The 27,977-nt window shown below is 38.8% G+C and overlaps 2 protein-coding genes and 1 long non-coding RNA gene across 7 annotated transcripts in view; 2 read left to right on the plus strand and 1 right to left on the minus strand.

Moving 5' to 3' along the window:
* Positions 1–9,954, plus strand: part of TBC1D19 (TBC1 domain family member 19) — a 46,756-nt gene extending 36,802 nt beyond the window's left edge. For 3 of the 4 annotated variants that reach the window (XM_032110399.1, XM_032110396.1, XM_032110397.1), the window contains exons 15-21: positions 1,620–1,664; positions 2,881–2,913; positions 5,216–5,325; positions 6,595–6,686; positions 7,429–7,544; positions 8,371–8,441; positions 9,434–9,954. In XM_032110399.1, the coding sequence (XP_031966290.1) occupies positions 1,620–1,664; positions 2,881–2,913; positions 5,216–5,325; positions 6,595–6,686; positions 7,429–7,544; positions 8,371–8,441; positions 9,434–9,508 (542 nt within the window). In that variant the 3' untranslated portion in view covers positions 9,509–9,954. The remainder of the gene's footprint in view (positions 1–1,619; positions 1,665–2,880; positions 2,914–5,215; positions 5,326–6,594; positions 6,687–7,428; positions 7,545–8,370; positions 8,442–9,433) is intronic. The other variant, XM_032110398.1, reaches the window with a different exon arrangement.
* Positions 9,955–15,379: 5,425 nt separating this feature from the next.
* On the minus strand, positions 15,380–26,058 carry LOC116444726. Its single transcript, XR_004240466.1, has 3 exons — positions 25,976–26,058; positions 22,455–22,518; positions 15,380–18,756 (listed from the first exon to the last, which is right to left on the minus strand). It is a non-coding gene; the product is annotated as an uncharacterized LOC116444726 (long non-coding RNA).
* Positions 26,059–26,064: 6 nt separating this feature from the next.
* Positions 26,065–27,977, plus strand: part of STIM2 (stromal interaction molecule 2) — a 71,595-nt gene continuing 69,682 nt past the window's right edge. For both annotated transcript variants that reach the window (XM_032110394.1, XM_032110395.1), the window contains exon 1: positions 26,065–26,361. In XM_032110394.1, coding sequence (XP_031966285.1) covers positions 26,190–26,361 — 172 coding nt within the window. In that variant the 5' untranslated portion in view covers positions 26,065–26,189. The remainder of the gene's footprint in view (positions 26,362–27,977) is intronic.

Genomic DNA, 27,977 nt, shown 5'->3' on the forward strand with positions numbered 1-27,977 from the left:
ATTTCTCTGGATGTTTCCATGTTTCTTAGAACCTCACCTGCCTTGATTTTACCTAGAGGTTCCTAATTTTGCCTTCCTTCTTGTGTCATTCGGTAATCCAGTCACTTTTTTTTCCCCATGTACCTTCACCTTCTATATTCCCGTTTACTTCCTTGGTCCCTGGTGCCTGTCTATTTAGCCAAATATGATCCCTTAGTATTTTTTTTGCACAGGACCTCTGCTGACAGTTTTCTTCTTGCTGCTTCTTACGTTGCTATGAGTAATGTTTGTTTTCTAATTTTTTAGTTCCTTTTTTGTTGTTTTTTTTTTACTCTCTTCCACTGAATTATGGAGTTTTCTTTACCTATTCCTTGAAATGAGCAAAGGGCCCATTTGCTCACCTGAGAGCAGAACAGCAGTGGAATCCCAGGTTTCACTTCAGACACAGCCATGGCAGCCCAGAAACACAGCTATGCAGAACATCCTGCATATTCCTAGACAAATCTGGGGAATGATGTTGCTGATACCTAAATCTGTGCTGTGTAAATCCAAAAGGCTTGTATGTCCTATTTTTAGCCAATTTTCCAAGAGATGTGCTTTGTGCCAAAAATACTCATCCTCCCAGATTATAATTCCTGGCTGCGCAACAAGCAAACTATTGAAAGGAAAAGGAGAAAATATTTTTTAGTTTAATGAAACAACTCATTTGTGTAATTGGAAAGTACTGGATTTTGTTTTCATGGGCTAGTAGGCAGGAGTTTTGCAGGTTAATTTTTATTTAATTTTAGTCAGTTCATGCTGTAGGAAAATATCAAGGTCCAGATTCCATTGAACCTGACCAAAGTTTCATGTGCTGCTCTTCTACTGTGAAGACTAAACAGAATGCACAGAATATTCTATAAATTCTCATGTAATTAATTAAATTTTTTGTTGAATGTTCTCATTTTAGAACTAAAAGAATTGCAGGTTTTAATTAGCTATAATTATGTTAATAACACCTCTATATTTCTAAATAAATTGTTTTTATTAAAGGATTTTGGATTATTAGGTTCTATAGTTAAAATATGGTTTAGTAATATAATGTGTTCATTTTGCAGGGAAGATAAAATGTTATATGGTCAGTCTATATGATCAGTGATTTTCTTGACTTAATTCTTTTGCATGCAGCAGATTACTTAAATATTTGTTTGTTATCTTCCCCTCTGTTGCAGACCTAATGAAGCCTTGAATCTTTTTTATCTGTGGTTGTATCTGTTTAAATGCCTTTCGTGTCCCTAGGTCAGTCTGCCCTTACTCCCTCCTAGCTTCACAGTCTTCAAGGTCTGCAGCAAACACCTTTAGAGCTCTTAAGACATACCCAAATGGAAATCTCAATGGAACAGCATTGTTGAAATTTTCCTCCTCTCTTCTGTTGTTTGTCATCCTTCTTTGCTGGTGCTGCATTTCAGTTTTATATCTGACATTGTACCTGTCCCATTGCATTGCTTGCTTGTTTTAGACAATATCAGGTGGTCAGTAATGTAATTAGTTACAATTTTTGTAACTGTAAGTTAAAATCTACTTTTTAAATTTAAATGATTTAAATCTTTTTACCTTTTTACGGCTTAATGACAATTTCTTTGTGGTTTGATGGTTCACAGGAAAACTTGGAATGGAAGAATATGCTGTTTTCTATCCTCCAAATGGTATGAATTATACTGTTGCCTCCTCTAGTGGTAGATTGGCAAGATACAGGATTTTTTTTCTCAAATACATGATAATTCCTTTTTCTATTACAAGTTATGTTTTGCTGTCACTCTGAAATTCATTAATTTAAAAGAGTAAGCTGGAAGAAAGCTACTCCAAACCCACATTCAGCCTGGTGTTAGTAGTCATAAGCAGAGTTTGTCTAAGTGTGTGGTAAGGAGAAGGAAAACAGCTTGTGGTGCAGCAGCTTGTATTCAGTCTTGTATTGGCACTTGGAAGATTTAAATGATACATGCTGAAACTGGCTGACCTCCCAGATTTTCAGTACTCAACAAACCGCACCATAAAGTCTTTTCCTTTCAAAATTTGTGTTCATATTAAAACTTCAGACGCAGCAGATCTATGTAATTTTAAGTTAATATCATTGCTGTTGTTATAACTTCAGTTATTAAAATTGTTTTTTCAGCTCTTACCTTGACCGTTTCAATCCCTATTGAATCCTTTCCCTGCATTTGTATTTTAAGTTCAAGCTCTTTGCTCTTGCTTTCAAGGCCTTACATCACCAGTCTTAAATCTGTATCTCTGGCCTTGTCTTTTATGTCTTCTGTATTTCAGTGGAGTCATTTGCAGTACAAACTTTTGTTTCTCTTTTCTCCATGTTTGTCTCCACAATTCCTTGCAGCTTTGTAGCCATGAAGCATTGTTCTTTTGATTTTTTGCCAAAGCAGCTCCCTCTTACCAGTCATATATAAAATCTAGTGAATGGGAGCTGGAAAGGAGGAGAGACCTGTCATGCTACAACTGTCAAGTACTGTGAATGTTCTGTCTGAGTACTCCATGAATTACTAGAGGTCTTGGCCTTCTTTTTTTCCTACTCTGTTTTTGTCAGTGCATGGCATTTATGGGTTGTCATGTACCTGAAATTAGGTTCTGATATCAGCAAAGCTTCTATGTAGCAACTTCATGGAAACTGAGCTTTACTTGGCTTTCTAGGAGCTATAGCTTGTGTTTAAGCATGTAATTGGTCATACTGACGCAGGTGATACTGTACTTAAGTATTTACAAGATGGAAATCTGTGCAGGTGCAATAACAAGGAAATACTTTATTCCTGACGTAGGCAGAATACAATTTGATAACGTGGGGGGGAATAATGTTTTTTGCATGGATAAAGAGGACTATAAAAGAACAAAAGAATAAATATTTTTGTTTCATAGGTGTAATTCCTTTTCATGGCTTTTCTATGTATGGTAAGTGTGACTCTCATACACTAAAACCTCAGGATTGCTTTTTGTCGTATTGCAGTTTAAAGCAGTATGTGCTCTCCTGCAACTTTTAAACTTGTGTGTGTGCTTTTATGTTTCTTTTTATATGAAGATTGTTGAATATAATTTTAAAAATTTCTGGCTGTTTTATTTACTTATAGTATAGCTCGCTGCCACGTGGGAATTTCTTGTTTGAGAGCTAATAGCTGAGCTAAGCTATGCATCTTAATGTGTATGAATAGAGGGATGAAGTTTACCAACAAAGTCGCTTTCCTTGTGCTTCGCTTCTGGGTAGACCAAGTTATGTATGAAAAGAGTTTTTAAAAACAAGAATAATGTGAAAGGCCTGTTGCTCTATCCATTTTCCTACAAGAGGTGTTAAAAAAGCATTACATAATAGAATGGTTGCTAATTTACTGCGCAAAGGAAAGCACAAATATCAACAAGATTTTTAGGAAAGAAGCAGAAAAATCTCCTTGGGTTACAGATGTATTGCAGCTATTGTAGATGTGAGATTAGATGTTTTGGCTTTTCAGTTTTTTGTTTTGGTTTATGAAAGGTATTTGTAGCATCACAGGGCAAGCAGATTGTAAGATTATACTTAAAATGCTATGTTTTGCTAATAATAAAGTTTAATGATCTCACAATCATTAAAATCATGCAATTTAAATATGAAATGCAGATTTGAACCTGAGTAGGGAATCTAAAGTCTTTGAAGTAATGAGCACTTAAGTTACAAACTCTTCCTTAGGGACCCACTAGATGGTGTTCACTTGTTCCATGTGAACTGCTTTTCAAAATGTTTGGATACGACTCTGCACTTGAGAGCAGTGTCTCCCAAACTGGGGTGGGAGTTCCTCCCTCCCTCCTGTCCTTGCTCTTTGCACAGGCTCAGAATACACTGGCTCTGAGAAGGAGAAAGGGTGAAAAGCAAGGCAGCAGAAATATGGTAATGTAGCTCAAGGCTGTGGGCACAGTGGCTGGGACCAAGCAGAGCATCTTCTGTATTCCATGCTGTGCTGCTATATGAGGAAGTGTCTGGGTCCTTAGGAAAATCCTATACCCTTTTTCCTGTTTGCATGCATACATTGTCAGGGTGCCAGCTGTCAGAGGCTGTTCTGTTACCCTGTTGGCCTTTATGTACATGTGCACGCTGACAATTCCACCTCCATCTTCAAGTATTAAAAACATGAACACGGGTGACACCCTCTGCTTTTCTTACCCCTATAGAAATACACGTTTCTGTGAACATCTCACCCTACCTTAGCACCCCACCTCTCATACACAGACACTATGTTTTTTATTAAGCCACCTTCTCTGATATTTAGATATGAAAATAAATTCACACGTGCATGTATCTGTATTTATATATAAATGTACCTATATCTGTGTGTGTGTCCATACGTATGCAGATAAATGTATCCATATCCAATATGTTAAAATGTGAGCTGTTAACTAAAATGAATGCACCTGTAAAATGAAGCAGTCAGTGTGATGAGTGGACAGATCAAAAGCCTATTCACAAAAAGGTATAAGGACAACTGTCTGTGAAAATGCATTGAGTGAATGGACTGTCCGTCTCAAGGAACTGGTTATGTTTGTGTGTATAACAGATTTATCTATATGCTAGACTTTTATGAAACAAGAAAAGTTTCAGAGTGCCTGTTTTACAAATGTAATCAATTCTTATTTTGAATCAAGTGTACTAGAAGACTTCTAAACAGTAAACTACCAAATGTCCATGATTTACAGATCTTGTAAGAAATAAGCTCGTCTTTATCAGTTTGTCATACTTAGTGATGTTATTGTGGCAACCAAAAGCTGTTCTTTTAATGTTTTCATTTTCACAATATCCATCTTCAAGCAGTCTTACAAATAGGGCATCAGTTTGGAGCTGGTCACTGGGCCCCATGGTGCATTGAAGGTTACAGACAGTTGAATCAAAAACTTGCACTGTTCACATCGCCTTACACCCCAGAGATGCTCTCCTTACAGCATATTTCTTACGGTTCCGAAGCCAGCACTGTAGTAAGCAGGTTCTAATCGGTTTAACTTGAAATATGTAGGAATAATATACAGAATGTATCATACTCCTTTTTTTGACTTTTTACATTAAATGATAGACTGTTATTGAATACTTCTTTCTCAATAATTGGTTTAGTATGTTTTTGTAAATTGTGGTACTATAAATTAATTGGCTTTTCCTCATACTTCATGCACTTAATCATTGAACTCTTTCAGCAGTTTATACAATGTTGAGTCAATTATAATTCTTTTATCCTTTCAGTTGCTCCACTTTGTTTTCTGTACCATGAACCTTCCAAATTGTATCAGATATTCCGTGAGATGTATGTGCGTTTTTTCTTCAGACTCCATTCCATCTCTTCTCATCCCTCTGTAAGTTCATTAGGAATTAAATCCACTCACTCGGTACTCTGTTTGCTACAAAACAATAATATACAGTAGCATGGTTTTCTATGTGACTAAAATGTATCCTTTTAAATATAATAAAATATTTCAGGCAAGCTTGGGAAAATTATTAGGTAATTCCAGTCTGGATATTGTTGTTTTCTATGTCAGTGTTAGTCTTTGCTATCATGTACCTTATTAAAATAGTAAGTTCTCATTTTATGAGGGTATGGGGTCTTTTATAAGAGTCAAATTTTTTAATCTAATAGGTTTCTCAGTTCAAGGGGTCACGTAAATGCAAACTCACTTTCATTGAAGACATGTAAATGGACTCTGAACTATTGTCTGGGGTAAAGGGACTAAAATATATGTATAGGGATATTGTTTCAGTGATACCAATTTAGTGTCTGTTTCTTTAACTGAAGTATCTTGCTATGACAGCACATGCTTTTTAGTACTACTAGATGAGTTTAAATAATGTGGCTGTTTGTGACCAGGACCAGCTGTCTTGAATGTACAACAGTTGTAAAAATTGGCTTGTCTTCTATTTGTGAAGAATAAAACAGAGTAAATACTTCTTTTTTCCTTCAAAAAGTGCTGAAGAGTTACATTGCTTTTTGAAAATATTTCCTGGTTAAAAGAAAATCCTTTTCTTGGTATACCATTTAAAGGCTATGTATTGTGCTTTCCATCTTTAATAGCAGAGAAAGGGGTCAAACCAGAGTCTATTCATTTCCATGGTAATTTTTTAAACAATTTTTAACGTGTTTATGTTTAACTATTTTTGTAGTTATCCCTATTGCTGTTTGGTTTTACTTATCAAAGAGATACTTTTTCTTACATCCTTTATTTTTTAGTGCAACTGAAGTCTGTTTCATCAAAGTAGAAATATTTCAAGTAGATCATATTATAATAACCCATTAAGTACTTCAGCCTTGACATACAAACACCATAAGTAACTCAGAGCTGAAAGGGACTAACAGTACGTATTATGTTGCTAATACATACACAGATGTAGTGGTTTGGTCCAAAATACTCATTACTGTTTAACCCATGACAACAGAATTGCAGGAGCAAGGCTGTAGTGACTGAAGGTATTAGAATTGCTTGTGCCTTTCTCACCTGAGTTGAATATTATATCATTAATAGTGTTTTATTGCTTGAATTAAAAATTCCTGCACACTTACATGGTGATACTGTTTTCTCAGATTTGACAGGATGAGTGTTAGTATTCAGGATATGATCTTGTTTCCTTAGGGCATTGTATCATTGTGCTTGCTTTTTGAGACTCTTCTACAAACCCATCTGCCCCAGCTCTTCTATCACCTCCGAGAAATTGGAGCTCAGCCGTAAGTACTTCTTTCTGACTTGTTACAAGTATTGCACATTCATCATTCTGAAAATGCTGTTCTGCAGTATTTTAATTTAAGATCTATGAGAAATTACACAAAAGTATAAACATCAGTGTGCCATTTTTCCTTGAGAGTCAGATGCAGTGCTTTGTCTAACCTGCGTATCTGTGCTTCATGCATTTCTTCTGTATGCTCTGTGAAAAAGAAATTTATTCTGTGAGAAATGCTCTATGCTGCATTATTCAGCTAAATTTCAGTAATTCATGTTGGATCTGATGGAACTAAGGTATTTCCTAGGGGACAGAATACACAGAGATGTGTTAGTTGCTGCAGAAGGTACTGGAAGGGGCGAGAGAGCAAGAGTCATTTGATAGTGAACTCATGGTGCCAGGCACAACAGAACCTGAAAACCTTTTTGTCTTAATTGGTATCCATCTTAATAGCATAATAGCAGAAAGGATGAAACATAGAGGGTGATAATAGCTGAGGATCACTCTAATGTGATTGTTTGATCAGAATGATAATGAGAATGATGTTAGTACTTTATCAAATGAGATGCTAAATAGTTTTATGATGGCTGTTGCAAATTAAAATATTGATTATTACTGCAGCAAGAGAAAATGCTTGTTCTTCCTGGAAGAGAAATGTGGAAGTACAATGAAATATTTTCAATTTATAGACAATCCAATCATTATGGGAGGCAGAAATATAATAACCATTGTTTGTCACTTGTTTGCAGGCTACGAATTTCATTTAAATGGATGGTACGAGCATTTTCTGGTTATTTAGCTACAGACCAGCTCTTGCTTCTGTGGGACAGAATCCTGGGATACAATTCTCTAGAAATTCTTGCTGGTAATAGAATTACTTTTACAAAACATATGAAGTCTGTGTTAATGTAAGGCAAATACATGTTAGCTTCAATGTATTTTGTGATGAGAAGAAAATGGTTGCTCTTTGAATGAAGACAGCAGGTTACATATGTGTCGAAGCATATATCATCTAGAAAAATGGGATTGCATGAGTACTGCATCTTTAATAAAAAATATGTCAGGTAATTTGTTTTTTTATGGAAATGCTCAAAAAATGCTAAGTGCTCTCTGAACAGAACATAAGATGTTCTCCCAGCTTCAGTGGTAGGGGCAAATGAATTCATCACCTTTCACAAAATACAAGATTCATGTTATTTATGGCAACTATTTCTACAGTCTTAAAGCAATTGAGAGTCCCCTGATTTTGCTGGATTTCTGCCTTTGAAGTGGCATCTTTTAAGACACTTTGAAAGTTTTGTAGTTAAATAATGTCCTCATATTTATGAAGGTTCAAGATGGAAGTTTTAAAGAAAACATGTATCTTCAGTTGTGTCAGTTTTTAAATACAAAGTAGGTGAGTAGAAGAGAAAAGGTTTTGGTTCCATTTGTACATACAAGACAGCTTGTCCCTTTTAATTAAAAGCTAATCATCTTAAACTCAGGCATTTTCACTCAGGCTTTTCTGAAAGAATGTTGTGTTTTTCCTGTCTGAAAGAGTGGTCAAAGAAACTCAAACCCAGCCACCTGTTGTATATTATTCTTCAGAATCAAGATAATTAAGCTAAGTGAAAATTGATATTTTATATCAAGATTAATTCTAACCACCACTTATCAGGTCAGAAATTTAAATATTGGACATTTTCTTTCAGTCCTGGCAGCTGCTGTGTTTGCTTTCCGAGCAGTCAACCTGATGGAGGTGACATCACTGGCTGCAGCTGAAGTAAGGATAAGTTTCACTTGGAGGAGATTGAAATAGTTTCTGATGCTTTGCCAATAAGAGTAACTTAAGCTTCACATGGCACATGGTGCATAGTGCAAATCTTTCTGTCTAAATTCTTACCTTAGGAAAAAAATCAGGAAATTGTGAGCATGCATTATGTGTACATAATGCTGTTTTTCTGGAGTAAAAGGAAATAAAGCATATTTGCAATAAAAATGCAGTGTTATACAATTATTTTGTACAAATAGGTTTTTTTTCTTTTTAATATATAATCACTGTTAGTGGGATATATTGTTTTTGCAATATTGCAGAGGTTTGTACCCTTTTCCTCTGTACATTTTAGTTGCTTCTGTTCTAAAAATTACAAAAATTTTACAAGATTAATTTGGCAACGTGAATCTGAAATTTCACTGTGTGTACTGTCACAGGAAATGAAGAAAAGGAAGTCATTAGGATGAAGATTACTATTATTTATATCTAGTAACTTATTAATTTTTTTTTTCAGATATATGGGGATGGATTTTTTTCCAGACTTTGAGAGTTTGTGATCAGTTTCTTTGGCTTTTTTAAAACATACTTTCAGGAGAAGACATTGATTATTTGAGGCATTACATTGGACTTACTTCACAAGTACTAGCCAAGCCACAGGATAAGGATTCTTAATTCCCAATTATTTTTAGAAGCAAGTTGAAATGTTAGACCCCTTATTCACCCATGATGCCGTGTATATTTGAAGTAAGGCTAAAGGCTAAAATTAAGTTACTTGGGTACTATACATTGGGTAAATATGTTTTTTCTTTGAAATGTTAGAATGAAAAATTATGCAATAAGGTACTAACATAAACCAGTATAATTTGTTTCTAGTCATGTCCAAATCTGATTATTGGCAGTATTGTAGTCAGTATTTGAATCTTTTCCTGACTTCTTAACTTGCTTTAAGGAAATTTGGTTCAAATGCCAAGTTTAACAAGCCTTTTTGATTTTCATCCTAGGCTGTACTTGCTGACCTTTCAACCCTGAAAGTTATGCCTCTTCTTCAAATCTTCTTGTTTGCTACAGTCACTTGATCTGCTTCAACAATACCACATTCCAGGTTTTCTGGAGGGAGAAGCTAAGCATCAACTATGCAATGTCTGCATAAAACCAAAATTAAACTCCATGTATAAAATCAACTTAGAAATAATTACCTTAATATTTTCTAACTGGAAAAAATAACTTTGCACATGATTGTGTGAAGTGCATGCTAATGAATTTCACTGTAAAAGCAATGGTTATTACTTGTACATTGAGAATGACTACTTGTACAAGTAAACAATATGAATCACTGTCTAAAATGCATGTAATACTAAAGTAAATGTAATTAGTGATCTGAGTTTTGTGATGTTATTGTCAGAGTTGTAAAAGCTCTTATTCTTTTAATATGAAATTACTTTTTCAGGCTTACAGCTTAGAGAATATCAGCTCCAGTACTGTCAAGTGAGAAAATAGAAAATAAAGATACTTTTACTTGCAAGATTATTTTTTTCTTGTTTTCTAAGGAAAAGATGGGGTCATCCATCAGTTTTGCTATCCTTATCTTATTTATTCTTTTCACAGAAATTTTCTCCATGTTCTTTCTCATGTTAACTGCTCCTGTTTATTCTTCTCATACACAGAGATGTGGTCACGCATTTCCTGTTCATCTTTGGTTAGGTATACAGCTGTCTCAGGTGTCTGCTGAACTTCTACCCAGAGTCCCATCAAAGGCATAAAATATGTTCCCCTGCGGAGAAGGCCTGAGTATAGCTTCCTTCAGAACCTGTGGAGCCAGTCCTTGCATGAGACAAAATATTCCCCTGAGAATGATGCCAAGAGTCCTTTCGCGGTGCCCCACACCCTCTCTGGGAGAGCAGTGCTACGCCTTTGACAGTGTTCCAGCCTCTGTTATTCAACAGCTCAGGCTTCAGTGCAAGAGCCCTGCTCGTATTGATGTGTGATGGGTTGTCACTACAGTCAGGCTGGCATCATCTGTTTGTGAGGTCTTCCTCACAGAGTTTGTTTGATTTGTTTAATACAAAGTTGGAATCAATAATCTGATTTGAGTAAGTATATCTTAACACCTGAAAAAGGCTCTAAGTCAGATAACCATGGTGGGTTATATAGTGACTGCATTTGCAATAGGACTTCTGTCTTTGCGTGGTTTATGTACATGTACATGCTTATGTACATGTAGTTGTCATTATTTGTCATACTGAGTGTAAATCAGTGATACATGAACCCTTCATAGTTTGCTCAAAATTTGACAAGTGATCTAAGCTGTAGTCTCAGATAGGGTTATGAGCTTTATGTCTGTGAATCTTGTTGTCTCTGTCAGGGTAATGTAGTAGAAACTTACTGAGCTAGTAAATTTATAAGGCTAACTTAAAAAAGGTGAAGTTGTGGACTCGGTAGTATCACTTCCTATATAAAGAACGAAACTGCTTAGCAGATATATAGCAGTGTGAGAATATTTGGGGAAGTTTTGCTCTGGATAACAAAGAAAACGGATGTTTTCCTTAATATTTGCAAGAAGTAATTTTAACTGTTTAATGAGAGGCTTTTCTATGACATTTAGTTTTTAAAAAGACACGCGACAGCTTTTATCCTTTACAGCAAGTATTACCCTGTTTTATATATGGGAAATGAAGGCACAGAAAGATTAAATGATTTGCTAAAGATTACAGAGTAAATTCCTAAAGGAGGTGAGCAGTCTCTCCTCTCTTGAACTTCTGTTTACATTTCTGGTTACTCAGTTTGTGTATTAACCACAAGAACTTATTTCATCTTCAGAACAACACATAATATACATCTACCTCTAAAAACGCAGCATTTTGCAGTTTTTAAAATCCATAAATTGGGTAGCAGTTTAGAAATTATAATGTTACAAAGCAGTCACAAGGATTGTGGCTCAATAAGGTCATTACAAGGTTACCATGGTGTTCTAAAGAATTAAAAGTATTTACTAAATAGCAAGGGAGATTCCCTACAGGCCTGCTGACCCTCTAATTCCCTTTGCTTTGTGCTAGTACATGGTGCAGAATCCGAACAGTACCAGATTGGGATTTTGAGCAGTATTTTCTCTTTTTCATTTTCAATAAATTTGGAAATGCTATAAGTAGGCAGAGATAGAGACTGTTGGAATCTTGTTTGAACAAGCAGTTCTGTGACTAACAGAATAAGGTCTGGTTTTATCTCCCATCTCCCTTGCATCCCCTCCACCTTCCCCACTGGGGTACTTAAACTGTTCCTGACCTGCACTGGTGTTTTCTTGATGACTGGACAGGGAACCTTGTGCTCTGGAGCTCATGAGGGTCTCCACGCACCTTTTTATATACCGGAATACTGAGCATAAGTGCTTAAAATGAGATTAAGATGAGATTAAAAAATGAACTAGATCCTCACCTTAAGCTTCAACTATATTGCTAGATTTTTATATATTTTTAAAAATTTATTTTAAAATGTTGCTTTGACTGAAGTGGTGTTGTGTTCATGTTTCCTTCAGTTACTCATTTAGTTCTGGCAAAATACTCTTTCAGATTCTGGCTGATACTTGTATTTTTAATCTCCCTTGCTTAAATAGTACAAATTCAATTTTTTTGTTAATATTAAAATGATTGGTTTCTATCTGGCAGCTAGATACTTCTCTTGTATACATAGGTAGTATCAATTATTTAAGTTTTAATTCTTTAACTTTAGAGATCAGTTCAAACTTCTTGACATCTGTAGTCTGTCATTTGACTTCCAAATTCGTAAAACTCCTTTTTAATTTTTGCTGTTTTAAGTAATGGCCAGATGGGATTTTAGAATCATATCTAAATTGATAATTGCATTGGTTTAAACAGGCTCAGCTTAATGTCCAATGGCTCAATTTAGTCAAATTGTTTTGGTCTGTTCCTCCCTATCTGAAATCGATATAAACAGACATTTCAGTACAAGAACGAGTTGTCTCCATATTTACAGATAATGATCATATCTTTTGCTGCTTACCTTAGGATTCTGGTGATGGGCTGTCAAGGGTTTCTTGTAATGTCAAATAGACTGTTGTAAAAATGCAAAAGTAAATAGTCTAGTCTAAAAATGTACCCAAGTTATCTTCCTTCAGTACTTCCAAAAATATGTTGAAGCTCAAATCTTGATGGCTGGGTCACGGAACAACTGAATAACTAGAACAGTTTATAATTTTTAGTGGATTTTTTTTTTACCATAGTAACAAATTTTATTATGGGAAATGATGAGAGTATGAAGACCATAAAGCAGTTAGATATCCCAGTAAAGGGAAAAAGCTGCAAGGAGTCTCCAGTTAAAGATAAATTTCTACTTGTTTCCAGAAAACAGCAAAGAAAATATGCTGAAGCTTGCACCTATTTTACTATTTTCTGATGAATTTTATTAAATGCTTCCAACAAGACTGAAGGGATTCCTTGAAACAGAATTGCTGTATAAGGATCAGCTTGGGGAAGGCAATACAATGAGCTGTTAATTAACAATAAAATAAGCATTTTATAAAAGATATTGAAATATAGTGCAAAACTGAAGGGCTGTTATCTTGAGAGAGGAAGGGGAAGAGCCTTTAAACATATTTTAACAAATCAGTAAAATATTCTGTCCAGTATTTTATGTGAGGAAATGGGGGAGGGAGGGGACGGATGCAGCTGGGGCGATGGGAGCTGCTGGGTGCTTCCTTTTCCCTCTTTTCCTCCAGGCCATTTCTGTCTGTGCCTGGCTGCTTGCAGGTGCTGGACCAGCGGCTTCCATCCTCACAGCCCACACAGGAAAGGCAATTAGCTGAAGCACATATTTGAGATCAACAGAGCTTTGTGTTGCCCAGCAGCTCCAGCAGGTTTCCTCCAGCTCCAGGAAGCTTGACCACTGGGCAGGGAATGCAGCAGGGCCAGGGCCAGGGTGAAGGTGAGGGCCCCTGGGAATGGCGGGCAGAGGGGCATTAGCCAGCCTTCCCGTTGGAATGGGCAGCACCAGCAGGAGAAACAGCCCCTGTGAATGATTCCCCCTCCAGCGGCCATAGGAATGATACTGAGTATCATTCTTGTGGATACTTTCAGAAGAAGTGCTGAAGGACAACTCCAGCGCTTGGGATTCAGGGTTTATTTACAGCTTTAGGACTCAGTACAGAAGGGAAAAGTACCCTTCTGGAGGCTTCAGGCTTTTAGCACATGGTCGTGCTTGTGGTGAGGGGCTGCATGTCTGATCTGAACCACTTGTTGCAGCAAATAACTGTGGAATAATCTGAAATCTCTAGAATCCAGAGGTTGTGTGCTGCAATTTGAAATCACTGAAAGATTTTTTTTTCCTGTACACTTCATGCTCAGCTTCTTCAGTATCTTAACAAAATTGCTAGTGCAGGGAAGATCATTTTGATCCAGCAGTGTGACAGTTGTGCTCTGCTTTAAAACAGTGTTAAAATATCTCATCTTAGTATTTTTTTAATTAGGCAATTAATAGTATGCCTACCACATTATGGCATTACTGGCCAATTATGCTTTGGGGAAGCATCTCAGGATACTTGTCTTTTCTGCAGAGGACACAGTGCAGCACAAGTCAGCAGTTATTAATGGGAACAGAAGGAGTCTGTAGGGTAGGACAAGACGTTTGTCTTGGGTTCACCATGCGTTGTGAGACTGCAACACATAAGCAGTGGTACTGCCATCTGACTGTGCTAAATACTAACCAGGGATCAGCCTTAAAATTATACAATTTTAAGAGAGAGAAATACTGCTTTTTGAGTCTGTGGTTCACCTGATTCTGTGTCCTGTCAGACATTGCTGGTTACAGGAAGTGACCTTGAGGTTCTCTGAAGAAGGTTGCAGAGGGACCTCCATGTGCCCACATTTCAAAATCAGCATGTTGTAGATGTTGGACTACTGATATGTGCAAACAATTGTTTCTAGAGAATTGGCTTTATGGAGGACCACAGTGCTTTGCCAAATTACATTGTGTTTGGCTGAACAGTTTGAACAAATTGATTCTTTTGGAATTATGACCAAAATAAATGGCATATTTAACAAAAGAGTTAAAGACACAATTTGTGCAAGACAAAGCACGTGACCAATTTCTGTGCTTTGCTTTAAACAAAAAAGTCTATATCATGTTGCTAAGAGACAAGTTGGAATCTGATAGCCAACGACAAAATATTATGTTTTATCCACCTAATATGTCTTAGTAGGTATCTGATTGTTCATTTTATTCAAGAATCATGTTCTCTGAGTGTTACATTCTGTGGGGTTTTTTTCTGAAAAGATCTGTTTAGGATAGTTATAGCCTAATAAGTCCAATTATAAATAGTAAATCGGCACAAATATATGTTATAAAAAGCAATAACATTTAATTTTCTATGTGTTCAGTACTATTTCTTATCTAAATTTTTTTGATAATAAGTCTAGTGTCACAACATTTTCCCTTTTCTCCCTTTTTTTTCCAAGTGCATCTGGGTTACAAAAACATAAGCATTGCTTTGAAGCCCAATTGTGGTTCATTAATGTTAACATGAAGTTCTAACTGTGGAAAACTGGCATAGTTACAGCTTGTGAAGAAAGTTCCAATTGCTAGCAGCACTCACGTTACTGGTGAAGTTCTCTCCATAGTTCCTGACATTGAGACATAATTAGATGTTTTATTTTAGTTTGTAATACATTCTAACTGTACCCGGTTCCTGAAGGCATTACAGCTAACTGATAGACATGGGAAAGTGGTGTTAGGAGTATTAATACCCCTCGCCATTAACACAGAGGCAGGAGAGCCCAGATGCCACCTCTGCCTCATGCTCACAGAATGCACTTCCACTGTGGGGAAAACCATCCTTGAAAGAAAGGGCGTGTGGAAAAAGGTGCTAAAATTGTGACCTCTGCAACACAAAAAGTGATCATTTGCTATTTGTAATTTTAACAAAGTATGCTTTCTTCTACTGACTTTATATTGCATCTTTATTCAACAATTAGGGTTTTTTTAATTTTAAAAGCTTGAGTAAGTTCTGTTAATCATACAAAAGATAAAATGTCTTTTTGATATGTTTGTATAAATTTTGAAATTCTTACTTGTACTGCTAGACTTTTCTGTTCCAGAGCTTTATCTTCTTCTCTTTTCTCTTTTTGCAATCTTCAACAAATATCCTTACATAGTTTTTATCTAATCTGGGTTTCCGTCTATGTGAATTACAGTTTACAGAAAATAGGAACCTTTCTGATTAGGGTTCTTCTCCTCCCCTGAGAAATATGTTTCTATTCTGTTACAAAGAAATCCTGGAAAATCTTTAAAGATTTGGTGTCAGTCCATTCCTGCATTAGGTGGTAATAGGGATAAGGGATAAGTATTATAGTGGAGAGTTGGTTTACAGCAAGTATTATTTATTTAGGCGGCTAATCAATATTCAGACTTGAAACCACACAATCAAAGGATGGAAGAAATAGATGTTTGGCTTTGCAACAATCTAGGTTAATAAAGACCTAAATAGAAGTTTGCAATCTTAGAAACCCAAATCTATCAAAGACCTTCCTGTCAATGCATTCCTCCCGAAACAGCAGGAAGTGATGCCCAGGGCGTTTTCTTGAACATCCTAGGTCACCATTCTAAATGCAGACACCGGAGAGCTCTGTGGACTAGGGGAGTGCTGCATTGCCTACCAGGATTTCAGTTAGAAGGGAGTAATGAGAGAGAAGCAAGGAAGTTGCAGACATCAGAGTAAGTGCAAATTTTCTCAGGCTGGATGGTAACCTATGTGTTCACTCAAAGTCAGAAAAAACCTGTCTAAGACCTTGGCCACCTTGGCTTTGAAAGAAATCACACACACAGCAGTGTTAGGCACTAACTTGCAAGCAAGTAATGGAATATATTGCCAGAAAACTTATTCCTACTACTAGACTTTGGATAAGGGAAGGGCCAAGATGGTATATTGTACAAATAAACTTGTTTTGTATACACTAGATCTTTACACAATATTCTAGAACATGAGACTAGGAAAAGTGAAAATGCTGTTTCCAGAGAAAAGACAGAGAATGTAAGGATTAGGGTTAAGTTAACCTAGCAATCTGGGCAAAGAAAACCCAAGTGTCCTCTTGTGTGGTATCTACAATAGTAATTCATAATGTTAGAGGCTTGACACTTTTATCTAGTTCATCAGATTTTTCCTGGTCTCTGCAAAATGATGAAATTCTGCCCCTGAGGTTTGTAATTTTTTTTTTTTTTTTTAAGTAAACTATGGAGGGTTTTTTTAATACAAAGAGCAAGAATCTTTGTAAGTTCCATCTTGGCCCATTCAGATGAAATTTTTTGTTTTCCGTGAATAATGAACTTTGTATATTATTATATGTATTTGTGTTTTCCTAGTTTAAAAGCTTGAACTGTAATTCTCACAGTTATTCTGTGTTTTCAATGCAAGGCTACTGTTCTTCTTGCTAGGCAATTCTGAACATTATTATAAAATCTCAGTTCAGTCTGTTTTATTTTTATAAAGGAAAGTACCACCTTTTTTTTCAGCAGCACAAACACATGCAATGTAAAATGTTATAGAAGAAATAGCCCTTCATAGATAGAGATGTTTTGTTCACAGATTCCAAACAGTTTAATGAAAAATATTCTGAGTTGAACTGGCTTTTTTAGTCCTCTTTTGTAGAATTTACTGTAGATCTCTCAGAAAACTGGGCACAACCCAATGAAATGAGTATGTTTTTCATGCAAATGTAAGCCATCTTTTCAGTTTTCTCTAGAAGTTTTGTTCCTTCTTACAAAACACCATGGTGAGATTATTAAATGACAAGTGCAGGATAAATTACTCTTTCCTGACTTCAGTCCAGACATTTAAACAGAGATGGTTACTGATACTGTTCAGGAAATTTTTCCAATGCAATCAGGTCAGTGCTGTGCACTCGGCTTTTGGTGGGACCAGGCCATTCAAAGGCAGGGCTATTATGGAACAGAAATGTTCTTTCAAGACTCAGTGCTTTATTAAGATATTAGTGAGGACTAATGATAGGCATTTAAGCTTTTTATTTCTTCCATAATGTAATATATTTTAAATTTTCACTAGCCCATTTATTTCACTGTGAGGTTTTCAGGCTGTGAGATCAGTTAGACGTAAAAAAGGGAAGTTGATAGCATTTAAGAAGTACACCACTCATTCTTTTCAGCTTAAAACTCTCAGGACGAGGCAACCACCCTACCTTAAGGAACAACACCCACTGCCATAGTTTGTGGTTTACTGCAATCTCTCTCCAGTAACTCTTTATATGTGTCACGTCTACCTCAAGCCTTTATAGTTCAGAAGCCATTAGCAACATACAAGGTGACTTGTAAGGTCCCTGCTAACCCAACCCGTTCTATGATTCTATGAACCTAATTTTTTGCATCGTGTTTCTTGAGCTTGTCTCTTTTTACAGATTACAGAGATACCAAGATAGAGAGGCTTGTTCTGGAGTGACGTGGAATCTTTCAGTATTGAATGATCACAGACACTAATTCCAGGGGAAGAGGAACACTGCTGGTGTTAGCACAGACAATCCCCCTAGGAACACATCTTAGGAACCAAATACTCTTCTGAGACTCTCTTTAGTCATTTTAGTTCTGAAGATATTCTCTGAAATTGCTTCTGTGTAAACATGAAGGCAGATGCTAAAACATTAGAAAAAGTTTACCCATTGCTACTGGATGTGCATTCCAGCTCCTTCATGCTGTGAGCAGTTACCTGTATGGGTGTTTTCTAGTTATATCAGTAAGGCCTAAAAGGTATTTTTATTCCTGTGTCCCAAGAACATGAATAAAGAAGGCATCAGGGGCACTGTTAATTGGTCATTTCCTAATGGACAAGAGACAGAAGATACTCTCTCTCTTTTTCCTGAAAGTTGATTTGCCTCTCCTCTCCATGTTTGAAAAGCTTCAGATCTTAGACACTTATTTTAGTAAGAAATTAACAACCTGAAGTTCCCACTACTCTCTATTGATTCTAAAGGGGTTAAGAGTTGACTTTCTCTGATTTAGACTTTTAGTTGAGCCCTTCTCCACATTTCCTATTAACTACCATGAACAGTTTAGAAAGAACTGCTCAAACTCATTAAGTAGAAGATAAAAAATATGACCTGTCCCATACAAGTCATATCAGAAAACTGACAAACTTCACTGAATGCAGAACTTTTTTGTCCCACCCTAACCAAAACTGTCACAATTTCATAATGAAGGCAGATAAAGAAATAAAAAAAAAGTCCAGATCCAAGGAAGATCATGAAAACTTGTTCAACTCCAGTGTTCAAAAGGAAGCTTAGCACATTGCACACAACCTTGGAAGTACCACAACCTGCAAAACAAGCAAGAAAAAAATTAACTATGTGTACTCTTTCTGAAAATGTAAGCCATGGATGAAATTTTACTCTTTTTTTATTTTTGTGAGAAATACAGCTGTTTGTACTAAGTCATAACACCAGAAGCCCAAGGTTGTGTTCTGACAGTAGGAAAATGGCCTGTATCCAATGACCTTGTGACTGAGGATGTGGTCTCCGATGCTTTCTCTCTATTACCCAACTCAAAACATATAAAAATTGAGGCAAAGACAATATACCTGTTACTTGATTTTTTTCAGTAGTGGTTTCCATGTCTCCTTCAACTTTCTAGGTAACTTGAGACCAGCTTTCTGTGCCTCTGCAGAATGATCTTATTTATCAGATTCTGTGTCACTCACAGTACCTGGCAGTGGAATGCCACAGATCTGAAGAGCTCCTGTTTACAGGATGTGCAACTTGGCTGCAGAAATTCCAGGAAACAGTCTGCTTGCTGTGACCTCAGAGCAGCCATTTCAATTTGCCACAAACCATCTGACAATAGAATTGTATTTACATGATACACATGTTCACTAGGCTTTTTATTACCCTCTGTTAGTCACAGATCATGAGAATATAATCTCCCATTCACCGAAGCTCTGGCCTCTGATTGAGTGATTGCTCATTCCACTTTTCAATCAACAGCTTCTAAAACTATCAAAACCACACTTGAAGTAAAAGCTTTTGCCACTTTCTTCTTGCTTCTTCAGAAGGTCATAAATAGTCTTTGTTCTCATCCCGAATATTGTCTTAAAGGGACAAATAATTTCCATTATAAATAATTAATCTGACAGCATTTTTCTGACCATGCTCATTCAGGTAAAGAGCAGCTCTATATATTATGAATTAAGCCTTTATTTAGACAATAAAAATATTCTGAAAGTTACTACTCACATTATTTTTAATGCAACAGTTACTTTATAGACACTGAGAAGATTAAAACTGATCCCCAGAATGCCTCTACCAGCCTGAATAGGCAGACTCCATCCTGACAGGTCCTGTTACAAGTGAGTAGGAACTATTTTCTCTGAGAGAAAACATACCCAAACATGTCCCAGGAGGCACTCTTCAATACTTGCTGCATGCACAAGAATGTGCTAAATTACTCTGTCCAAATTATACTTTTTAAATTGTGGGGTTTATTCTATTTTTTTTTCACACTGTTGATCAGTATGCTTGTTATAAGATAAAAAATAGTCATGTGCAGTAGTGACTCTCACCACCTCCTGATTGTGCTTTTCCTTGTTTCCTGTCTAGCAGGAAGGGAGGGAATGAGACACAAAGCACTGACTGTCTCTGGTTAGGTAATGGTGGATTTAGAGATTTGCTGAGATTCAGGGAAAGTGAAAGAAAGATTATGTACATACTGGGACCTTTTTTTTTCATTTGGTGGTAAAATGCTCTGTTCTTCATTCCCTCTAGGATAGCCTTTTTTGGTGAGTCACGTTTATAGCTCTCAATTCTGTGTTGAAATAGGTTGAATTCTCACCTTGCTTGAAAACTGAAAAAGATAGCCAGCAATTTAATATTGCTGTTCATGAAACATTGGGGATAGTTACACTGATCATTTAAAGACAGTTTGAACTACAAATGAACACATTATGATTTTACTGTGAATGCAAAATTACCACAATAAAAGTCTTCTTGAAATTTAATAAGATGTCTGGACTTTTACAGTCTGGCAATCGATTTTGGCAAAACCAGTTGTAGTGTTGTATGTTCTGAGTAGACCAGATTATGAACTCTGTCACATCACGATCTCCAGGTCTGTCCCTTGGTAGTTTTTAACATATTTCTTATCACCTAAATCTGTAATGTAATTCATTTCTACAACCATTTTTCTGTTGTTCCAAATGGTCTTTAGCTGTCAAAATATGTAACAACCCATCACTTTGTTGTAATCTGACAAGCCAAAATATTCAAGATAGCAAAATCCTTCCCTACTCCTGCACCACCAGTAAGATTGTGTCCTGGCAAGCTGTTTGGCTTCTACTACAGATTCCAGAAATCAAAGTGCTGCCTGAAATATTTTATTCACTCATTCTGCTATTGTTTTCCTTCAGACTTGGTATCTCCGGATGTGCCTCCAGATCTTGTGTAAACAGATTGAGTCTTTGTTTATTTTTGATATAAACAGAATCCAACCACAGTCTGCCTAGCCAACATCTTCTAACTGGAATGGCATCTTTGTTCTCATAAAGAACTCAACAATTTGAGAAAAGGATAAGCAAAGTTTCCATGCAAATACAAGACTCAGCTGCAATGAACACTTGCTGAACATTGAGTGTTCCAAAACTTCTTTTATATTTGTCTTTACTCTGTAAGTGTTAAAGAAAAAAAAATCCTCTGCAATGCCTGTGACAATGCTGACTGAAAAGAATATCTCATATTAGGAAACTTAATAAAAAAGTTCTTTGCAGATCTGCACCTCTGGTTTGCCCTTAATGACTGCCTCTTCTTTCTTATTGAAAGAGATTTTGTCCTTTTTGCAGCATTTTAGCCTATTACCAGGTAATTTGCTCATTTGAGGGATATCTAGACTCATGGTCTTTGATAAGAAGATCCTAAGGGCTAGTACTCCCATCAGATAAGGAAGATGTTTCACTGACTTCCATTCTCTAAGTTCCAATTTTCTTATTGGACTGAGATAACATCTAAGATCCATAGTCTCTGAGTCCATTAACAGCTGGAAATACAGGACCACTTAAAATACTTCATATAGTTTCCTCTTGAACTAACTATTTTCCCTCCCCAAAATACACACTTCAGTAATCCAGAAACAACTGAGAAGGGGTTCCTGAACTCTCATCTTGGCAAATACAAATCTTATAAAATTCCACCTTCATTTGATATTTTATCAGCACATGAAATCTGAGAACTAGAGAGTTTTATGATTTGGGTGCATATAGGAGTAACTTCTCTAGTCAAGAAAAGATATTTGAATTTTAATCTCAAGCCTGTTCAAAAGGAATGTTTCTTTTCACAGCACTAATAGAATCAAATGTTTCTTGGACAACCTACCAATAATCTGATGGTCATTATCTTATCTGAATTTGAACTTATTGTAAGTTTGTGCTTGCATTGTTTTTTAATTAAAAAAAAAAAGTTATTGTATTAATTTCTGAGTCTTCTTTCCTGTAAGGTGACCTTGTAGCATTTTTTTGAGCTTGTGCTTTGTTTCTGTTTTCCCTACCAGGTTTCTTTCTCATCTGTTATTATTAGTCCGGTTCATTTTTCCTCATCAGTCGTCTCATCTACCCAAAGCATTCACAGCTTGTAGTTTGGAGAGACTGAAAATAGCACCAAAGAGCAGAAAAACCCCCTTTTTTCCTTTATTCTACTGTTCAAACCTGCTTCAGGGTTATTACAGGGCTGGCTGAATGTATGTATTGGAAAGAACTGTTGGCATTAAACAATTCTGAAGATTATTTCCTCTCCCTTTTTCTGTTCAGATAAATTGATGTGGTGATTAAGGCTAGGTGAATGATAAAATTGCTAACAGAAAAGGCAACTCAAAGCAGTTAATAAACACTAATAAAAAGGAAAAAAAACTTTCTGCTCTGAGGATCAATGGAAGAATGCAGGTCAGGACTCAAAAAAAAAAACCTCTCAGGTTATCTATACAGCAAAGACCACTCACAAAATTCGACCAAGACTGTAGGAGTCCATTAATACTCACCTGGATTCGTGACAGAAGGTAACATAAATAGCTGAACCCTTAGGCTTCGAGACCAGTTTGCTCCCTGCAAAAAAATAAACGTAGGCAGTTGTGGGAAATGCTGTTGCAACATTCTATCAACAACGTAGCACATGCCAGTGCCAGACCTTCTTCGGGAAATGTGGTTGTATTTAGAGCAGACCTTGAAACAAAGCAACTTTATAACTCTTGCTCACACTCTCAGGGTGTTCCCACGCTCCAGAGCACCGGGAACATGCGCCCCTATGAAGCCCATACAGTGGCCGTGGTGACCAGGCTGCCCATCCGCCACAGTGGTGCCTCTGTCCAGACATTGTTGGGTCCAGCATCCATGGCAATTACACAGGAGAGAAGTGATAGCAGCTGTGAAGTTCTCATCATGTCTCTTGGGTTTCTCTAAGCTGGCAACAAGGCACAGATTTTGGATATGCCTCTTTGTAGCCTTTAGCAGCTGACAGTGATCAGCATCTCCATCCTATCTCACCTCTGTGAGTCATCAGGATTTCTTCATTGCTCTTTTTCTCCAGAACTGGGTATCTTGTAAAACTGCACACAGATGTGCTGGGTTGGGTAATTTGGATGCCGTTAGCATAGTCCATGCTGAGAACTCTTTTGCTGCTGTGTGCTTCATCCAGCGACCCCATGCCCAGACATTACCATTCATTCTCCATTCACAACAAATTCCAGCCTTTCTCTTACAACTGTCCACAACTAGAGGCAGAGAAAACATTCTAAATTGCAAGCATACCCAAGAACCACACAGCTCTGCTGATGAATGGAGCAAATCACAAGTGATGAAGAACTGTGAAAAGGCTGAGACACTCAAAGCCCTCTTTCCCTTGTTCTTTACTAGCAAGGTCAGCCCTCAGAGCTCACAGAGCTCTATGCCTAGTTTGGCAAGGTTTGGAGGAGGAGACTTCGACTAACTGTAGAGGAAGGTTGAACTGAGGATTCTTTAGCAAATTAGATGTTTCCAAGTCCTTAGGGCTGGACAGGAGCTGCTTGTAAAGGTGCTGAGGAAGTTAAGTAACACCATTGTGCTGCTTCCTATCACCTTCTAAAGGCTGTAGCAATCAGATGGGATTTCCAGTTAGTGTAAAAAAGCAAATGTCACATCCAACATCAAAGCAAGGTGCAGGAAACTGCAGAACAGTCATCCTCACCAAGTATCTCTCTCAGGGGAGATCATGAAGCAAATCTTTCTGGAAGCCATTTCTGGGATGACAAAGGACAAGTCAATTCAGAAAAACCAGCACAGTTCCACCAACACAATTGCCTTCAGTCATGAGATAGTTGGCTCTATGACTGAAGTGATAAGAGCAGCACACATTGACTTTAGCTAGGGTCTTGCTGTGACATCCACACCATCTCTGTAGTCCAGTGGGGGCTGGGTAAGTGGATGAGGTGGATGGCAGTCTGAACCACTCTACCTAAAAAGTAGTGGTCACCAGTCTGAAATGAAACTGGCATGTGCTTATGAGTGATGTTCGTTAGGGTTGAGTAGGGGGGTTAGACTACATGAACTCTAGAGGTCAGACATTTTTCTCTGATTCTGTGATGAAGCCTTGCAGGGCACTCTGTAGAATTTGGGTCCTCATATTGAAACCACAAATTATTTAGGTTTCAGTGGATTAATGGGTTAGGCTGCAGCCTTTCCTTGATTCTGAGCTCATGCAGCTGATTCTGCATGATATGAAGTGGCAGTGCTTTATGAGGCATTTCCAGCTAAGAAGCTTCTCACTGCGAGATCTTCTGCTATGGTGTGCTGACCAGCAGTAATGTCCCCCGAACTCCAGAACATTGCTTTGAAACACTGCTTGAAAACAATCCATTCCGTGCTTCGTGATTTGGAGACTTGTAGTTGAAAGCAGGAGGTGAAAATGAACCAGTATTGAAAAAGGATTTTTAGTAAGGATCATGTCTCTTTTAGGCCCATAGCGTTTTCTTGGACTGTCCCCATCTCACAGCTATTCTAATGCAGAATAGGCTTTTCTTTATAGTACTTGTGCAGTCCTGTGCAGTCTGGATCTTTTGACTCCAGTAATTCTCAGTTAAAACAGTTCCCACTTGTCCAGAAAACTTGCCTCTTTCATGTACCCTTTATGCATTCCTCTCTCTTTGTAATGTAACATTAACTAATTAATTAAATTAACAGCTGGTTTCTTTGTTTCCATCTGGGAAATTTACTCTGCTCCAGCTCCCCTCCCTAAAGTTAAACAACACTGAACAAGCTTTCTTAGGATACAGGCTTTTCATTGTTTTCTTTGCACAAGATCTGGTCAGATACTGTTGGTCTTTAAAGGCTGTTGTATTCACCAGCAGAAATGATAAGGCTATGCACAGACTTCACAATTCAGAGTTCATTAGGTTTAGACACATTTTCCAAATCTTCATATGCTATACGAGTACTTTAAAGTTTTGGGGTTTTTTTCAATAAAAGTACGTTTCATCTGGGATGGAGTTTGCATGCCAACTATGTCACTAGGGAAATTGTTTCCTGCTGCATTTAATAGTACTGTAATGATTTCACAGTTAGCTTTCCAGTTAGCTTTCTGCTGACCCGCAGAAGCAGCTTGTACAACTCCATTTTGTGCTCCTGTCTCCTGTAGGGTCTACAGAGCAGGCAAAGGCTTTTCTCAAGACTCTTTCAACCCCTCTTCTGTTATTTCTTAGGTAACTACAATAGTTAATAGGAAAGGTAATATTTATATAGCTTTTAGCATCCGTGCTGCATTATTTTCTCATGTGTTGTGTATCTAAGATAGATTGAATTTGGTCTTTAAAGGCTGTGTTATTTTCGTTAGATGGCTCTAAACAGAATGCTGGAACATACCACAGGTTTGGACAGGACAAAGCACAGACTTTACTGCCATTCAGTGGCTTGATGGAAACATCATAAGCAAAAGTGGTTTTTTTTGGTCAAGAATTGAAGCATAATGAAATCGCGGTTCCGTCTTTGTTAAGACTTAGTGTTCCTGGTTTCAGTTGTGTGAGATCAGACTTGAAACTCTTCCTTTTCTCGTTTTGTTTATGTTTTGAGAGGGCTGTAGTACACACCGAGCCGAAACTTCAGAAAGCTCTCCTCTGGTGTCTGCATTAGTGGTGCGATAGGGGCAAGTGTAACAAAGTCCGAGGTCTCGGGGTTTTGCCCTGTAGCTAAAATATCTTATTTTCACGTTGTCCCTTTCCTGAATCCGGCTCAGCCGGTCTGGATCTAAGGGGTTCTGGGACACGCCTGGCGGCCCGGGAGAGCCGGCGCTCCGCAGGTGCCGGCATGGGCTGGCGGGGAGCAGGGCGGAGAGCCGGGCGGGCCCCCCGAGGGCCGCCGCGGGACTGCTGCTGCCCGCACCGGACAGAAGCTCCCCGGTAGGAGCGGCTGGGCTGGGCTGGGCTGGGCTGGGCCGGGCCGCGCTGCGGGGGGATGGGGATGGGGATGGGGATGGGGATGGGGATGGGGATGGGGATCGGGATCGGGACCGGGGCCGGGGCCGCGCGGCACTCACCGCCCCTCCCGGTGACGTCACCGCGCGGTGACGTGTCGCCCGGCCGCGCGGGGGCCGCCGGAAGCGCCGGGAGGCGGCGCGGGGCCGGTGCGGAGTGGGTTCGTGCCGCCGGAGCGGCAGCGGCGCAGAGCTCAGCCCCTGCCTTCCTTCCTTCCTTCCTTCCTTCCTTCCGTCCTTGTGTTCCTGCCTTTGCTCCGCGGCAGCGTCGGTACCGATGAGCGGGCTCCGAGCACCCGGCGTGCGGCCGGTGCCAACCTGCCTGCTTCTGCTGGGGCTGCTCCTGCCCGCCGCGGGCGCGGGGTGCGAGCTGGAGGCTGCGGACGGCGGCGGCGGCCGGCGGGGAGGACGGGGAGGCGCGGCCGCCTCTGCGGCGGAGCCGGTGACAGGTAACGGCCCCCGCGTGTCGGTGCAGGGGTGGGACGCTGTTCTCCCGGGGTCCGCGGCACTCCCGGGCGCCTCCGTCCGCCTCCCGCCGCCGCGGGGCCGGGCGCGGTGCGGCTCTGCAGAGGGCGCCGGGCCGGTCTGCAGGGGGTCCAGCTGCGGCGGCGGCACTGCGGTACTGCCCGGCGCGGCCCTTCCCGGGAAGGAGCCCGCCGCAGGATGTGTGCAGGATCCTGTTGAATAGCGATATTGTTGAGATCCGGAGCCGCCGCTTCCGCGTCGACTCCCGCGGTGCCGCCCGTGCGAGTGTCCGGGGCGCCGCCAGCCGCGGCCGAGAACCCCCGAGCGCGCCCGCCCCGGCGCCGCACCCGCGGGCGGCCTCCGGCGGGGACGGGGCTGCGGCGGGGACGGGCGAGGGACCCGCCACAGCCAACTCGCGGGTCCTGCTGCATCGCAGCACAGCTCCTGCAAAGGCAGAGGTGTCCATCCCTGCCCCCAGGGGGGTTTAATTCTCCAGGAAAGTGGAAAGCATTCCAGCCTTCACTTAATTCTTCAAAGAAAAGTCGCATTACTGTACTTAGGGCAATTGGTAGTTCCTGCAATTAAAACTAGCGGTTTTACCGAAACATTTAAAATAATCTAATTTAAGCAGGCTTTGATGGCTCTGAATTGCTTATACGTATTCTGAATCTATCTTGTAAGGAGCAGGAGGAAGCATTATCGCCTTTAGACAGTTCACTTAAGAAAATGGGATTTGTATCTTAGGAAATTCTCGGAAACATTTAGAAGTTTGTCCTGTCTCATAATGTGCTTTTCAGAAAGCTCTGTAATTGGAAGGAAGAACATGGAAGGTGGACGAAACAAGAAAAACCCATATCTCTTTCGAATCAAAGTAGTGTGCTTTTCTTATCAGAGAAAAATTTCTGATGATGTTTGGAATACTATTGACACCCTGAGCTGAAAGTACTGAACTTCAGCTGATGACACATACCTGGGTTTCTGCTCAGCCCAACACCTTAAAGACATGAATTTTAATTATAATTAATGAAATGTCAGCAGTGGTCAAGAAATAACTCCAAGATAGAGATGCAAGGCTACGTGATCTAGCGGCCCTGTTAGAGGACACGACATTTCTGAAATCTGAATTGTCCAATCTGTTGGCTTGCTGTATAAACTGAGGAAGTTGGAACATCCGCAGTCTGTGAAGCAGCAGTTGTACCTCCCAAGGGTGTTGTGGAAATGCTGTATCAGAACAGCTTTCTCTTTTTTTTTTGATTGTGATTAATCTGGTTGTAGGTGGTGTTAAACAATTCTTACTATGAATAGTACTGACACTGTCTACATTTTGTGCTTAATCAATTTGGATGTGTCAGTCTGTATGGAAAAAACCAAATTTTTTAAATGTTTTATGGACTGTAAAGGTACCGAGATGCCTATCAACTGTGTTCTCTCCCTCATAGCAGTGACTCTGGTGAAGAAGAAATACAATTATTTGAGAAATCTAATGTGCTATGAGTGGATTTATTGTGTTACATGACAGTATGGTCTGGAAAATACATATGGTTGAAAGCCACCTTGGAAACAGTGTTAAATTTTCGGGGGTTTCAACGTAGTTCCATGT

This window comes from Corvus moneduloides, chromosome 5 (genome assembly GCF_009650955.1).
Source record: "Corvus moneduloides isolate bCorMon1 chromosome 5, bCorMon1.pri, whole genome shotgun sequence".
NCBI lineage: Eukaryota > Metazoa > Chordata > Aves > Passeriformes > Corvidae > Corvus > Corvus moneduloides.